At 45.7% G+C, this 17,355-nt stretch overlaps 1 protein-coding gene across 3 annotated transcripts in view; it reads left to right on the top strand.

The window, feature by feature from the left end:
- Positions 1 to 8,905: 8,905 nt before the first annotated feature.
- The window catches only part of RIC1 (RIC1 partner of RAB6A GEF complex), an 82,132-nt gene continuing 73,682 nt past the window's right edge, over positions 8,906 to 17,355 (top strand). For all 3 annotated transcript variants that reach the window (XM_075596646.1, XM_075596655.1, XM_075596635.1), the window contains exon 1: positions 8,906 to 10,632. In XM_075596646.1, coding sequence (XP_075452761.1) covers positions 10,492 to 10,632 — 141 coding nt within the window. In that variant the 5' untranslated portion in view covers positions 8,906 to 10,491. The remainder of the gene's footprint in view (positions 10,633 to 17,355) is intronic.

Here is a 17,355-nt window from a genome sequence, read left to right as displayed (position 1 = left end):
TTGGTTGTACATGAAATGTATGTGATTGTGCAACTATAAAGAATTGATGTGTGTTTTTACCTTTCCAGGCGTGCTAAACAGTGGAGATTCACCGGCTATGAGTTTCAAGGGGGGGTTGCGGTAAAAGTGTTGTCACATTGTGTCTAGATAGACGGGGCCCAGAATTGCTGGCCACCCTAAAAATGTATCCGAGAATCAAGTCAGATTCCTGGGGACATATAGGCACAGACCTCTGGTCAAAATCCTCCCTTAAAAACAGTTACGTGACTCACCGCCGAGTTCCCTGCTTCAGCACAGACCAGAAAGGTAAAAGGGGCATAGGGATGTGAGGTGTCCCTGACACAGTCAAGAGGTCCCTAGGATAAGGGGGATACTCATTTAATGCCCAGGTCATCCAGAAGCTGTATAGGGTGTGACTCACCACCAAGTTCCCTGCTTCAGCACAACCCAGAAAGGTAAAAGGGGCATAGGGATGTGAGGTGTCCCTGAACCAGTCAAGGGGTCCCTAAAATAAGGAGGGATGCCCAGTTTGCCCAGATCACCCTGAACCCAGTATAGGGGTTTGGGGTGATCCAGTTATATATAAGACTGTGAGGTTTTGTTAAAGTCTAAAGTCAGGTTTTGCAGATTGTGAGGCATATGGCTAGTGGGACTAACAAGTACAAGTTCTCATTCTATCCCTCATAACCAAAAAGACTTAGACATTTTAGCAGCATAAAAGTGTAAGGTATATTATATTAAACAAAGTGTGTTAAGTACATGTATGCTTTGTGCACAGGAAAAGGAGGCACAGGGATGAAAAGTGTTCCTGTAGCTGCGGGGATCCCTAGGTAACATAGGGGTACCCCAGTTAGTCCCATGGTATCTCAGAACCGGTATTGGGTTGTGGGTTATGGAAGTCCCCTATTAAGTATAGGAAAACCTGACCTGTTTATGGGCGTTTAGGGTCCCCATGTTTATACTTTATTAAAGTAAGGTTCAGAGGGTGTTATACTGTATGTATAAAAATCCATGCATACGAGACAGGGTGTCTATACCTAGCCTTCTGGCTTCAAATGGAATCCAGGATGTGGAGGGGTCAAACCATTTGGTGAGCAGGAAAAGGCCAGGTGTCAGTTTTGCCTGATTGTGACACCAGACTTAGCGGAGCTGGCAAGGGGTTAGCTGGGGGGAAGTTGCTGCTTGTGGGAATATTTCCCATTGGCTGATTCATATTTCCAGCCCACACTTTTTTTCAAGCTGGCTCAACACACCCCTGCCTCTGACATCATCAGCCAGGTGAGCCCTGTTCTAATTGGCTACTGAGAAATTTCTCACGCTTTTGATTGGGCTGTAGGTTTCTGTGAATGAAACTGAGAGGTTTTAAAAACCCTTGCTCAGCTCAGATTTTCAGTTTCTAAGTTTCTCTAAAGTTTTCTAGTTTCTCTAAAGTTTTCTAAGATTCTATGCAGCAAGTAATTTTGTTTTCTCATGTTTATTGTAATCCCCTGTGGGTACGTCTGTTTCAATGGAATAAATGACAATTTGTTTTACTTCTTGGTTTTGCTCAGTGATGTGATCCCGGTATAAAGGTGTAATTGCCTGGTCTCCCGTGACAATACCTTGTAGGGGTATGGAAGTTGGGAAGGTTGATCTATATGGATAGAGTCGAATACATATCAGTGAACAGGTTCTCCATGTTGGGAGGGACCATGGTCATTACTGAACACAGTAATATGATTGTTATTTCATATGGATGCTGTAATATCAACTATGTTGTATTGTTGCAGGTTGTCATTTGAAGGATGGTACAGCAAATTGGCTCCATGTGGGGACCATTGGATTCCACCAGAGGGAGAGTGTCGCCATGCCTGGTTTTGGTTATCAGTTTGCCCTCCCTGTCATGTAAGCCCTGGTAACAGTGCAGGCAGTGACTTGACCAATCTTGGGTTTTCCCCACAGAGGCAGCTCCCTTGAGTGACAGGGGAGGAGGTGAGACAAGGCCTGTGTTCTGCCCAATAATGGGTTCAGACCTTGTACCTTCCTCCCACTGTACTTAAGGGGCTGCACCACCAAATTTAGGCAGTTGTCTCTACCATTGAGAGAGACAGGTAACACAAAGGGTTGCCTGCGCATTGGCATCCATTGTTCCTCTTCCCCTTGGGGGAGAGTGAGTGATTACCATTCCCCTGTCCCTGCTAGAGGGGCAAGGAAGAGTAAGGACTGCTTTAGGTGCCCTTGGCCCGGAGTGGAGGTCCAGGGACCATCCGGAGGTTGAAGACCTGTGTTGAGCTGTATAGGGCAGAAGCCTGTGATACTGTTTGTGCAGAGGAATAAACCGGTTCCAGTTAACTATAACTCCTGCCTACTGTGTAATCTTTCTGGGGGGATTGGAGTACGTTTCTTCTGTAGGAGATTGCATCCATATATCTGGAGCCTGCAGCAGATAGAGGCGCTGTGTCACCAGAGATAAATGTCGGGTATGTACCCCCAAATCCTGTCCAGAAGTCCCCACAACCATCGGCGGACCACTCAGCATTCTGTGAGCAAACAGGTAGCAGGCATCAAACACCTGGCAACAGGGGAATCTCCCATAGGGTGGGGAAACACCGTTACACGCGTTTTCTGTATTTGGTGTTATGTAAACTCTGAAAAGTCTGTTAATAGTGTTAGAGCAGAATTAGGGTTGCTAACACACTATTAAAAAAAAATTACACAATTCTTTTTTTACTATAAATGGTATCAATCAGCAATGCATCAAACGTCATTTCAAACAATGAACAATGTGTCATATGTAAGAAGAGCAGAAACAAGGGCTGATAGCCCTCCTAGATAGTGGAGGTATGATTGGTGCACAAACTTTTTCATCTGCGCCCAGCTGCCTGCTCTCCCCTCCTGCTTGCGCCCCCTTACCGTTTCTGCGATGTCATGTGACATAACAATGTCATGTGACACACAGAACAAAGATAGGTATAAATGGCACACCACTGTTAATAAAAATAGAAAAAACGTTTTGTGCTTGTGGTGCTCACCTCCTGATGATCCCGGCGTCCCAAGGCTGGATCCAAAGACTGGTACACAATGTAGAAAAGAAGAAGCACACACAAGGCTAATGGAGAGTTAAAGAAACTTCAAGCTGTATTAGATCATCAGAGCTAATGAACAGGTAACGTTTCAGGACTCAAGGTCCTCTCCTCAGACCCAACACCTGGAGTCCTGAAACGTTACCTGTTCATTTGCTCTGATGATCTAATACGTCATGTGACACACGACGTCATTTGACACTGCATTGCCATGGCAACATGTCGCCAGAATCCGCCGGGGACAAGGTAAGTGACATACAGAGGCCTCGCGCTCTCCCCTGCTTTGACAAAGAGTGCGCCCCTATGTAAGCACCGCACCCCTCCCCAACCCCCCGAAAATCTTGCACACACCCCTAGGGGGCACGTACCCCAGTTTGTGCACCCCTGCTCCAGGGGACAGAGTATATACAAACAGAACTCTGAGATCCACTGCATCCAGATGGAGGCAGTGGGCCAGACAGTACCCAGTTCACATGCACTCAAACTCATACAGTACATTGGAGCTTCACTGTGATTGGAATGTTACAGGTGTAGCGCACTTCCCCCTCCTATGGAAGATATGGCGGCTACGGTGTGGTGCATTACCTGTGGCTCACAGGAGGCCTGAACCTCAACCGCTGGGAGCCTGGTGTGTACCTGATTCATCAGGTGACAATGCCTCCACCTGCAAGGGATCCCAATGGGTGGGATAATCCCCTTACAGGAACAATACCAATAATACACACACAAGTATATATTAACAACCTTTACTGTACACACTATAACAGTACCCTGTACCACACAGTAATGTAGGCCCCAACCTGATACCACCAGCAAGTGTCCCCGAAGTGTTGGGTGCCAGAAACCAATACCCTGATGTCCCTCTTCCCAATGTCAAGGCCCACCCAAAGTGTTGGAGATAGCGCTAACCCTTGAAATGTTGGTGCACTAGTTGGGTACCTGCCCGGGGCTCCAGCACCCGGGTATTGCAGAAGAACAAAGAGGATCCGTCTGATCCAACGTTGTCATCCGAGATGGCATTCACCTCAGCGTGGGGTGAATTCCGGTGTGGATAATATCACCTTACCGGCTTTCCCATGTAGAAGGTCTGGTCCCTGACCAGAGGCCGCAGTCACCGCGCGACGTATCACCGGTGCTGTACCTGACTATATGCAGCTACTGGGGAAAAGTCCCTAACTATGGTCTTTCCCTATACTACACAGGTTATACCATTTAGTTTTCCCTCCTTTCACAATTGGTATAGTGCAAGGTGCACACCCTATGACCCTTCTGGGCCATTCCATCCCCCTCTTTCCCTATAGCAGCCACAAGCTACAGTAAGTCGGGGCCTAGCTGGGGCCTAAGGGGGGCGATCTGGCCTAGTCCAGGGAAGTACTCCTCCCTGGACACTACATGCTCCTCAGAGGTCCCTCTTCCAACTGGCGAGGTGCAGACACACCAAAAGTATCAAATCCTTGCTGTAGGGGAATGCTGCAGCCCGATTGGCTGTTGGGATCAGATGGCTGCACCCCCTGGGGCTGCTAGGGGTTGTAGTCCCCTGGGGAGTCCTGCTATAATTGCCTAGCCGCCGCAACAGAAAACATTGCATTGCGCATGCGCGAGCAATATCAAGATGGCAGCGCCCTGCAACGAGAGCCGCCGATGCCTCTGGCGACACGCTCGCCTGCCACAACACTCGGCACATCCCCCTGCTGCAGCGGAGGTACGAGGGGGAAACAGGGATCCGGGGAAAGGGACCCTGCTACACAGGGAAAAGAGTAAATGAAAGCAATTGTGTGAAAGCAATTTAGATGAATGCTCTTGTTGCAAGAGACACCCCAGATGGACTCAATGCGTATATGATTCAAGTTAAAAAAAAACTGTTTATTAATATATAATGAATAAAATACATGGGGTAAAAAGAATGACCCACAGACGGCAACACTGACACTTACTGGGGAGAGGGGAGTTTCCTCATTATCTCCTACCTCCTAATAGGCTCAATAGTACTATGAACTACGGTCTTCGATACTAAGGGTTACATACTACTAATTCTCCACCACTGCATGTTACCCTTATTCAAGCCTAGAGTCCACCTACTGTACATCTTGGACTCTCATTGGCCTCACTGTGCAGCCTCACTAGCTACTCCTACCTACCATTATCAATAGTGTTCTCTCAGGACAGTTAGCGTCTTACCACTCTCTCTCCACTAGAGGTATCCCCACCAAGAAACTATGCATTGTGTCGGTTTGCACTGGATTGATACAAAGTAAATTGCTGCAAATAGATCCATTGAGCTATTTTGTTCACTAAACTTTTCATCTCACACAGCTAGTAACCACTCCAGTGAATGTTGCCGTCTGTGGGTCATTCTTTTTTAACCCATGTATTGTATTCATTATGTAGTAATAACCTGTTTTATTTATTTATTTTTATTTAACCATTTACAAGTCCATCTGGGGCTTCTCTAGCAACAAGAGCATGCATTTAAATTGCTTTCACAACGTTGCTTTCATTGACTCTTTTCCCTGCAAGATTACAATCAGAGTTAAAATATACAAAAGTGTCCCAGCACTCACTGTCTATAAAGAAAAGCGCTACTACAAGAGTATGTCTGAAATATGCAATAAGTTTTAATGAGAACACAAGGAAAAAATTACATGGAGTTGCACATCACATTTGAAACAGAGTCTTAGGGAAGGGGAGTGGGGAAGGGAGACAAGGTGACAACACACTACAAAAACAAGGGGAAAAAAACACACTAAAAGGAGGTGGGTATGTAAGGGGGGCAACGACCGTTTCGAGGTACTAACCTCTTTCTCAAGCCCGTTCCCTCTGATCCAAAGGGACCCAGAGGTACTTCCCTATATCCTCACTCCCCTACATACAATGCGCCCTGTCCTACAATAAGGAACAACGGAATATCTGATCAGGTAAGGCTATTGGTATTACAGATACAGCAATACAGCAAACGAAGACCAGCAATAAAGCAATAAAGATCCAGTAAAGACCCCCTGTATACACTTAAATGTCCTACAATAAGGATCAACAGTATATGAGATCAGGCAAGGTTATTAGCAACACAGAAGTAGCAATCCACCAATAATGGAGAAACAGCAAAAGGAGTCCAAGATAAAGCAATATGTACAAGTCAAGAAAGCAAACCGTCCTTTGCTTAGTCACTGCTCCTCTGTGTCTCTGCTACTGACAATCACAGTTAAGCTCCTGTGTACAGTACAGTACTGTATGAGTTCACGTATACTGGGGACTGTCAGGCCCACTGCCTCCACCTGGATGCGGTAGATCGCAGAGTTCTGTTTGTCATATGTAAGAAGTCACTAACATTTTCACAAAATAATTACAAATATGACCGTAGTCCATAAGCCCCTATATTTTTATTTTTTATTTTTTAACAAGATTGTAGAATTGTCCGATACAGAAAATGTTTACATTTAGAAAATCAAACCTTATAAATTTCCCGGTATGATGTTACATACGACTATTTTTGGTGAGATGGTCAGAGATGTCAAGTTCCCAGAAGGGAAATCGGTGAGACGGAAGAATTGTGGACCAAAAAGTAGCATTTTAATGAAAAGTACACTGGATTGAATCAGTGAGACTCTACTGAAGTCAGAGACGGTAAACATTAACCTTCTGAGTGCCCCCGGGCGTAGCTTCCAAGCCACGTGGTCTGGCGCTCAGGAGGCCCCGTGACGCAGAAGTTACGTCCCAAAACGCTGCTCATTCTATTAGGATAGAGGACACAATCTGAACTGGTGGCGGACGGAAAGGGGGTGACTTCTCCCCCTCTGTCATCAGTGACGGAAGTGAAAGACAGGGTCACGTGATCGGAGTATGGAAGGCCGTGGCACTTAAAAGAATAAACACTCAAGGTGACTGAGTCCAAACCAGTGGGAACTGGCAGGACAGTATGACTTGTAAAAAAAACAAATGGGAGAAAAGTAATAAATAAGAGATACGTTTCATGCTGTCGAAACTGCACGGTTCCAACACTAAAAAAAAAGAAATAGGAGGGCAGAATGAATTAGTCACTGGCCGATCACTTTGCATTGGTAAACGTTCATATTTGAATAAGACCCATGCAAATGTATGTGTAACAGAGCTGGTCCCGATTGCCTCTCTACCCCCTGTCACGTAAGTCCTTTGTAGCTACAGGCTGTGACAGGCAATCCTGTGGGCTTTCGACCCCCCTCATTCTGACTCCCTGAGTGACAAAAGTAGTGGTGACACAGGAATCTGTGGGTAGTCTATTATGGTGCAGATCCTGTGCCCTCCCCTTGTGATGCCTCAGGGAGGAAGTGCAAATTTCTAGTGAGTCTGCTTCCACCTTTCCTAAGGCTTGTTTTATAGTTGGCGCGTGCACGAATGCTCGTGCACGTGAAGCACTTTTTGTGTGAACGGGTCTGTGCTTTGAGCGACAGGTGGGCGTGGCTATGACGCGCACGGGAAGGCATGGCCATGACAAATGTTACATTAATTATTCATGTACAGTACTGGCTTTCGCCTGGAATTATTTTTTTCCCCATTTAATAAATGCTCAATCCTAGTGCAGCAAATACATATAAATAAGCAGGGTGCAGTCATGGACATACATACACAGGGTGCACATACATACACACAAACACACATATATATATACATATACACAAACGCTCCTCCTGCCCCGGGAACCCCCCCCGCCTATCAAAGACGCGCTGTGATTGGCTAAAGAGCATCACATGACGCGGCAGCAGCATGAAAATATAAATTTGCACGTATCTGCTGTGATCTGCCGCACCGCCGCTCAATCCCTTGCATGCGCACAGCTGAAGTATAGGACGCTAGGCCAGGACACAGCCTATTATAAGAGCTATGCACGCGTACTATATTACGGGCCTAAGAAGAGGAAGTGTGTGCCATCTCTTCCCGGCTGGAAGGGAGAGGCCAGTCAGCCCCTCATGGGCTGGCTGGTTATAGAAGATCTAAGGCTCCACAATGGTAGAGCAAGCACCATCCTGAGGCCTGGGATCCTCTGAGACCCCTGCATCCGCTGTACGGAACAACTGCAATGACTGCACAATAAAGTCCCCTTTGCTTTTATTATAATCCTGCATGAGTGTCAGTCCCTGGGCAGAAGGGAATGAACGATGCTTTGGTGGGTACTGATCTCTGTAAATCCTGGAGCCCACTACAGCTGGAGGCGCTAACAATCCTGAGTGAAAGAACATCAGATCATCAAAAGCCTGTCTGGGTCTCCATCCCATCGCAGACAGCTCAGCTCTCCTGGACCCTCATAGGTACGCCGCACCATAACACCTTGTAACTAAAGCAGTCTCTCCCAGGGGGGGGTACATGTGTTACATATGGAACATGTTATTTATGAGTTGCCTGGACACTGGAGCACAGCATGACACTGAGGCTCTGGGCATGCACTGATCATGTGATGCTGCACATGTGTAATGTGATTCTGGATATATCTCCCTCACAGCCAGAGAGAGGAAAGTGATTGTATTGTATGTCTTACAATCGTATGATTGCTCTAGTAACATGCCAACCAATTAGAATGCGCCATACACTAGCTACCAGCAGAGATTTATTCCTCGGCCAATTAAAATACTCGGTACGTAAATAACGATATTAATGTATCTACCAATCAAAACACTTGATGCGCTAGCCAATTATATTTTCCTATTCATAAGCCAATCTGAAAGCTCCATCTGTTAGCCAATCCTAATGCTTAAACCAGCAGCCAATCGTGGTGGAGCCGGCAGGACATTTTGCAGATATGATCCAATCAGCACACATCCATAAGCGAATGCTTTCCCCTCCTCTCAACACTGCTTCATTCCACATTGACAACACTCGTGCCCCTATCCACCCCCCCGCTTCCATGACAACCGTCCCCGGGCTCTGACGTTTTACTGCTCGGGAGCGCGCGGGTTCCTTAACGTCATTTACGCATTCCACCGCCGTCCAATCAGAAGCCGCGGGCTTCCCCCCCCCCTCCCCTCTCGAGTGTGCACAATCCAAGATGGCGCAGGCTGCTGTGCGCAGAGCTGCGGGTCCGCAGACAACCCCCCGTGGGAGCCCGGCGGCCTGAGAGCGAGCAGTGCCCGTGGGAGTCCGGCGGCCTGAGAGCGAACAGTGCCCGGCGGCCTGAGAGCGGACAGTGCCCGGCGGCCTGAGAGCGAACAGTGCCCGGCGGCCTGAGAGCGAACAGTGCCCGGCGGCCTGAGAGCGGTCAGTGCCCGTGGGAAGAGGACCGCCTGTGAACACAGACGCAGAAACACACACCAGCAGCCGGATATCACTGTGCGAGCGACCATCACCACGCACTTATATTCACATCTCTGTCGCTATTGCTCCTTTTCCTGTCATCCAGCTCCTCTGACACCCGCGGGCAAACCCGGAGCAGGATGCCACCGGCTCCCGGAGACCCTGGGAAATGTTAACACCGAGGAGAGGAGGAAAGATGATACATCTCAGGAAACCCCTGGATATAAACACCGTGAGGAGGAGGACCGTTGTTATATGAGGAGACCCGGGTACTGGTACACAGCTCCCCTGGGTGTGGGGCTTATATGTTGATGTCATATATACTGTATGCACCCACCCTGCAGGGACACCTGGATATTACAATATAAATAGTAACAGCCTGGCACACGCACAGGTCTGCTGCTGGAGGCTGACATAAGGTTATTTTGTACAGTAGCTTACACCGAACACGTTAATATTTATTATAAACATGTTTGCAGCTCTTTCACCTCGCAGACACGGCTACTTGTGGGTATTAAAAGTGTGAGGATACCTGCTCCTTGCATGGAGACATCTTGTGTGTATTCAAATATAAGGAAAGCTGCACAGACACTGGGATATTAAAGTAATAAAGAGTTCTCTGCTCCCTAGACATCTGCTTCAGGATATTGGGTATCGAAGACGAAGTGTTTCCCCAGCACCGCCACATCTGCTTCTTCCTGCTGGATACAGACGGTACTAAAAACTCCCTCCCACACATCTTGTGGAAACATGAATCTTTTCTGTTGGTAAGGATAAAGGAAATCCCCCAAGAAAAGGAGTTTCTGCTGGTCCCTATGAGCTCTAAATCTCTATTTAAACCCTGAAGACATGCACAGAAACCTCACTAGGATCCTAAAAAATATAAAGGAAATCCAGGGATAACTCGTCAAGCAACATCTGCTTTTTGTAGCTGGCATCAGTATACTAAAACCCTACTATACATGTTGAACTATTACGTGTGACGTTATCCTCGAAACAAACTGGACAGAAACATTTTGCTGCTCTGTATAACCAAGGTCAAAATAAGAGGTCATCACCGAACCACTTGCTCCTTCTGGATGCTTTAGAGGGTTCTGGGGATTTGATCCCCTACAGCTTCCGCTGAGCCTTTTGCTTATACGTTGATCGGTCCGGTGGAGAAGGGTGCATCATGTATTTTCTAAGTGGGTGGCCCAAGAGGCTGTTATGTCCCCTGAAAAGTCTGGAGAAGCCTTTCCACATCCAGCCAGATGCTCAGAGGATATTTTTTGCAGTGTTGTCCCAGACCCAGCTCAGTGTTTGGTACAGCAGAGTAAGTATCAGCGCTGTCACATCTAGCACCCAATCTGATGGCCATGTTGTTCCAGAATTCATATGCTTTGGTGAACATGAAAAGATCACTGTGCAGTTGTGGTGCAAGGACATCCTTTTTATTTAATGACATCTGCATTGATGCAGCGCTACAATGTAAAACCGAGTTGAGACTCTGCGTTTTCGATTGGGTGAGGGGTAGGTCCAACCCAAAATGTCATCTTCGTTTTGGAGTATTGTATAGAAATTGCTGGTGTTGGAAATCTGCGGCCACCTCACTGCAATGTTACTGCACTCGGCCATTTGTGGCAGTTTCAGGGCACCTGTCTTTAAATTACTTAATTTGCTCACTCAGTATAACATTTTAGCATTCGCTTTCTCTGACACTTTTTTCTTTTGCATTTTAAGAGTCTTGGTCTGTAAATTGACCCCCCCCTCCCCCCATGTAGGATTAGGCCTTGTTGAATGACTGTGCTGGCTAAAAATGCATGTCTTGGCTGAGCTTAATGTCGTTTGCTTGACTGTGAGTCAGTTTGTGTCGAGGAACCAGCTTGTGACCCTGCCAGGGGGCGGTAAGTGCACAGGGCCGCACGCTGTGTAGACTAATGAATGTATGCAGAGGTCAAAAACAACAAATAAGCCAACAGAAATTGGGTTGACATTACCAATATACAAAAAGCAGTGTCAAAAATGTACTTGTAAACAATGTTATGTTATCTTTTGTTTCTTAGTACATTTTGGAGTCATTGCTTTTTGTGTGCCGATCATTTCAAGCACAATGTTATTTATCGTTGCTTATCTTTGAGAAAATGTGGGCCAATGTTTTTCTGATGGGCAGAAAAAAAATATATATGTATTCCCCCCCCCCCCATGCTCCCTTATTTCTAATAGCCAGGTGATTGTGATCAACTTTTGCTGTTTACCGCTGTCTGAGTACCCATGTTGGTGAGATTTGGAGTGGTTCAATATCTATAGTTAAAATAACAGAGGGGTCTGGATCACATTCTGCTGCCACAAAGGGGTTGCCAGACCATATTAGGTTTTGTTTTGCATTTCTGTGCTGTAGCACTAAGAACTCCGATTTCAGCTTGTAACTTTCATATGTATGTAGCTGCGATTTTTACCCAGCGAGCCGAATAAATAAGGCACTTGTTCAGCCTTATTTAACAGACGGCAGGATAAATAAGACTAACCATTACCCTAACCCTCATACGGTATGCCAGCGTAAACTCTAACAACCGCTGTCTGAGTCCTAATAATCTGAGAGAAAATCTTTGCCAACTTGGTAAGGGAGAGAGGAGGTTACAGGGACGACTGCTGGTTAAGTAGCCGCTTCCTATGACCATTGCATTGCTGGCCCCTCAGGAAGTGGAGGAGTTAGGGCCTTATTCTATATTTTTGCTGAAGCGGCCGTTCAGGCTGTTTTCGGACAAAATTCCCTGTTGTGCCTGTGGGGATTTTTCATCCTGAATCGCTGCTTTTGGTGTTTATAGCATTACCCTTTTAGTCGGCTGTATTTTGCAACCAACATAGACTTATTTTTGCCCTTAAACGGGCAGATGATCCAAAGTGAAGGTGAATTAAGGGCAGTGGAAAGTTAGGGTAAATATAGCTGATTGACCCCTTAAAAAACAAAAACCATTAACCCCCAAAGGGTAAAGTATAAATATTTTAACATATATTAAACTTTTAAAATTTCCATGTTGTAAACAAGTGGTCGTAGTGTTTGTATACTTAAGCTAATGCTGTTAATTACTATGTAATGTCTTTTAGTGATCAGATAATTTGCCAAAGTAAATATGGCACCATCAGTCCAAAAGATATACACAAGTAGCTGATGGGCTTCAATCTAGTGTTCCTGTGGGAGATGCAAAGTATATCCAATTTTCATATGATAGAAATAAGTAAGGCAGTTACTTGTGTTTTTTAATTTTTCCAAGGAAGCTAATTACACTGTTATTAAACAAACCATTGACCTGCTAAGTTGATCTGCCCCTCTAAATATAACATAAACGTGGTCTGTCCAGCTAGGTGATTTATTTATTATTTTTTTTCTAAAGGGGAAACACATTTTTGCAGAGTTTGCTGTATTTGACAAAAATCTGACTTGAGTGAAAATAAAGGCAAAATGAACAAGAAGTCGTTGGGTGCAAATAATACTTATTGCTGTATAATATTTGATATAAAGGCACCAGATGGTGTGGTTTTATAGCAGCCTATACTTCCTTATACTAAGCAAGTTTCCCCTAAATAAGGTATTGACGAGAACATATGTAAGCAGATGTTCAGAGAAATTGCAGCAATAATACTGTTTCTGGTGCACCTGTCTGTTGTGATCAAATGTACACGTGTCATTTTTTTTTTTACTTTTTACTATAGCAAAGTAATCGGCAAGTTGCTACATTTGAAAGCTACTGTGGCAGATAACACATGCTGGATAGTATGGTGATGTGATGCAGAGCAGCTAGCAGCTGATGGGATGGTCTTTGGATCCTTTCTGCATCACATTCTTGCAGATTAAGTACTGTATCCATATGTTGCATTGTAGCCACAGGACTTGTTTTGCCTCTTGAAGGAAAGTACCACGTTTTTGTGGGAACGGGCCAGGAAGGGATAAGTGCCCGAGACGTAGCCGCCCCCCTTGACTTTGGACTGTATGTTCCTGTATTTTTATTTTATTTTTTCTGTGATTTTGACTTCTGTCATTGTGTAGCACTTTTTTGTGTTGCCTACATGTTTTATAGTATGCAGATTTGTGTGTTGCTTGTCCCTTTTGAACCCTTTCCCAGTACTCTTGGGTATACCCCTCTGGGGGGAGTATTTGTTTTTTTTTCTCTCACTAAACTGCCTTTTGTTTGACTTTGTTCTATGTATGTTTTTGAGTGCTGCGGGTACATTTTTATTTCTGTACCTGGCGATGGTTTCGGGAGACCCTTGTACCTGCGCGCACCACTTTTTTCCCCTTTGTATATATGTGTAGTAGTGCTTACTGACTACATTTTACATAACACAGAGTTGGAGAAAAGTAATAATCTTTAGGAGCCAGCGTTTTAAGTGAGCAGAGGACACACACATCTCCCTCCCCCTGCCCCACTCGCTGTCTGAATTGAAATCGGATGGTCTCCGATGGGATCACCCCTTCTCGCTTCCGCCGGGACCTAACATGCCTCTGCCACCCGCTCTCCCCCCACACCACACTAAGCAGAGGTCACAGCGCACCCGAACGCATGCTGGCACGCACGGTTGCAGCAGTGCCTGGCCGGTCACTCAGTGCTGCGCACAAGCACCTGGGGTTGAATTTTAGGTACCCAGGATTTTTTCCATCCCTGGCCTTTTTTACTTGCGTCTTTAAATATCATTGTATGTTTTCCGGACATAATACTGCTAGGCTGTACAGTAGATCACAGGCTTGACATTATAGGCACCCTTTGAACAGTGCATCTTCTGTCCCACTTTGCGGTGGTAACCATTTTATCCTTCATCGGAGGCTAGTTTTACATACGTGCCTTGTTGACTTCCTCTTTGCTGCCAGATCATTGCAAAACAAAATACATATATATTACATGTGTGCAGGGCTGGAAAAAGATCACCAACCTTCAGTCAAGGTAAAAAGTCACTTGTTCAACCTTCATACCCACACAGATCCACCCTTTTTAATACCAACACAGATTTCCAACATGCAGACCCACTCACCCCCATGAAATTCACAGACCCATCCATCCCCAAATAATTAAGATCCTTAACCTTGCCTATGTCAGAAGGCAGCAAGGGTCCAAAATCATCCAGGCTGAAGGAAAAGAGGTAGCCTCCTTTTCATTGGACTGCGCAGCTTAAGCTGCAGGGTGTGCAGGGTCACTCACCGCCGTGGCCTCGACACTTGCACCCCACAAAGCCTTGCTCTTAAAGGAGCCAGACTGCAGACACAAGCCAATGTGGGGCCCTGGCGGTGAGTGACAAGTATGCTGCCTGCATTTCAGCGTCTTTTTAAGAATGTCGTCCAATGAAAAGCAGGCTGTATCTTTCGCTTGTCTGCCCTGACATTTTCCAACTGCGCGTGTGTGTACGTATGTGTGTGTGTGTGTGTGTGTGTATATATGTAGGCTAGCGGTGCGCAAACTGGGGCGCGTGAGTGTCTGCGGGAGGCGCGGGATTTACAGAGGCCCTGCGCGCTTCTCGAAGGCACTTATGTTAAGTGCCGGGGAAGAGGCAAGGTAAACGGCACTTACCTTGGCTCCAGAGACGCGTCACCATGACAATGCGGGAGGACGTGGCATCACATTGCCATGGCGACGTGCCGGAGCCGAGGTAAGAGGGGGGCGCGGAGAGGGGAACAGCCGGCAGCGGGGCGCAGGGAAAAAAATTTGAGCTCCCCTGACTTAGGCCACTAGCTTGGATCCTCTGATATTCAATCTGGTCATATAATGTAACCATTTGCAGGCACTCCTAGGAAACTGCAGGTATAGTGCAACAATGTTTTATTCCACAAACAGCAACGTCTCTGTCCCGTTGTGTGACCTTTCTCAAGGGGTGCGCATAATATATAACACATGTAAGAGGAGTCCTGTGCTCTTGGCAGACGTTCAGATGAGTTATGGTTGGCACAGCTGAGACGTTTCCACACCGGCTCCATGTGCTGCCTGTGTTTTGAAGCAGAATGGCAGAGCTTGGCTCTTTCCTGCTTTCTCAATCACTGCTTGGCTGGGCTCCCGGGCAGGAGAGTAACTTGCCACAATTTGAGGTTTCTTTGAAAGTGAATGACACTGCAACCTCCAGTGTATAAAGCTCACCACCTTTCATGAATGGTATTGTAGTTTTGTTCACTAGCCCTCGCTGACCTCCGGTGAACTCGCAAGCGGTTTACCAGAGATCAGGTACAATGCAACTGCTAATGTAAGGGCGCTCTGACATATATAATAAACCATGCATGCATTGATTTGGATTTTCCTGTAGTTTCCGTTGTTGTTGTGGTTTTATTGTCTTTAGCTAGTTGTCAGCGTGGAATCTGCTAAACAGAAATGTCAGCCGCTTGTAGTCTTCTCTGTGGTTGAAACTTAAAACCAATGGAGGAAGCACTTGTGAGAATGCAAAGCGGGGATTCATAACAAGCTTATGTTTTCAAATTCACACATACTTAGTGGACATTATGTCTTCTAACTACAGTACTTCATAAACCCGATTTTATATATACCCAACATCTGAGTGTTTAGCAAGATAGGAGAAAGGAAGAGGCACACAAATTGTAGTGGAATCAAATGATTTCAAATGTATTAATGCATCAGAGCTAACAATGGGGTAACGTTTTAGGACAAGCAGTCCCTTCCTCAGAGCAAACACCTCAAAAGTGATAACACATTAGCACATCTATATATACCCCCAAAGGTCAAAATAATTACCTTCAAAGGTCAAAATAATTGCCTTCCCCAGTAACAACCAAAAGTGCAGGGCTGCATCCAATCTCACAGCCTAATTGTGCACGCCCCCGACGTCTGACGTCACCGCGCGGCATCGCGTCATGACGTGTTTATCAGAGCAAATACATTGCTGCTTGTGTGATTGCTGGTTTGCCCCCAAACCTACAAACTGTGGGCTTTTTCACGATAAAACAGTCCCATTAAGAGAAAACAATCATTGAGGTGTGATTCATGCAGCTCAGCTCAATGGATAAATGCATGTATTATAGGGTCCTTTCCATAATTCCGGTTTGGTTTCTCTAGCCCTGTTGGTCCTTTCTTCCATGTAGTAAAATAACAAAGGAGGGGGTCTGATAACTTTCATTGGCCCAACAAGTAGTTGATATGTTACAAGCTTTCGAACCTCTCTGGGTTCTTCAACCAGTTCTGTATTTCTGTGATAAAGAGAGAATTAAACTACAAATCAAGCGCTCAACCTATTGTTAATGTGATATGTACAATATTCTTAATAATATACAATAAATTATTAAAAAATGATAAATGAAAATGTGACAAAAAATATATCCAAACTATTCAAGGATACACAATTGGCACAAAAGCCCAACAACCACCAAGATAAGGGAGGAGATAAGGGAAGATAGGGGGCTGCCTAGGACTAAATATCAAGCCTTTCCATATAGCTATACACAAACTGATAATATAGAGAACAAAGTCCTTGGCGCACTATCAAGTGCATAAACCTGATATAATGTTCCTGATTCTGTGTCTGAGAGGAACAGTTCGTAGATTTTCACAGGTGGTCCTCCTGATTTTCTCACGATGGTAGGTATCTGAAATCAAAGAGGACAAGAGACCATTGCGCAGTACCCTCTAGTCGTGGGGATCTCATCCACGCCGCTGCTAGCTACTTACATCTAACCAGATGTAGGCAGACCTTGAAAGGTATCTTTAGCTGGTGGTCTCGATCGCTGAAAGGGTTGGATTGGGGTCTTCAGATATATTTCGCCCGCTCCACACAGATCAACCGCAATGCCCAATTGCATATAGGAAAATAAAATTGCCAATAGTATAGTACAGTACAATTTATTAAAACCTTAAAAGATCAAAACAGCTAGTGCACTCACATGCTTGATGACCTTACTACACGAATTACAACGTGCCGTCCGCAGGCTTGAGGGGCTGTGCCGTGGTGTGTATGGAGGCTGGATCCCGCGTGTTCCTCTTCCTACGGCCGCAACTCAGAGCGCCAGGTCTACCTCAGATGACGTCACTGTCCACTGCACCCTCCTCAGCTGGTTCGAGCACGCAGCAGT

This window comes from Ascaphus truei, chromosome 1, assembly GCF_040206685.1.
Source record: "Ascaphus truei isolate aAscTru1 chromosome 1, aAscTru1.hap1, whole genome shotgun sequence".
In the NCBI taxonomy this organism is placed as follows: domain Eukaryota; kingdom Metazoa; phylum Chordata; class Amphibia; order Anura; family Ascaphidae; genus Ascaphus; species Ascaphus truei.
The sequence above is the reverse complement of the archived record's forward strand: the minus strand, read 5'-3'. Positions and strand labels throughout refer to the sequence as shown.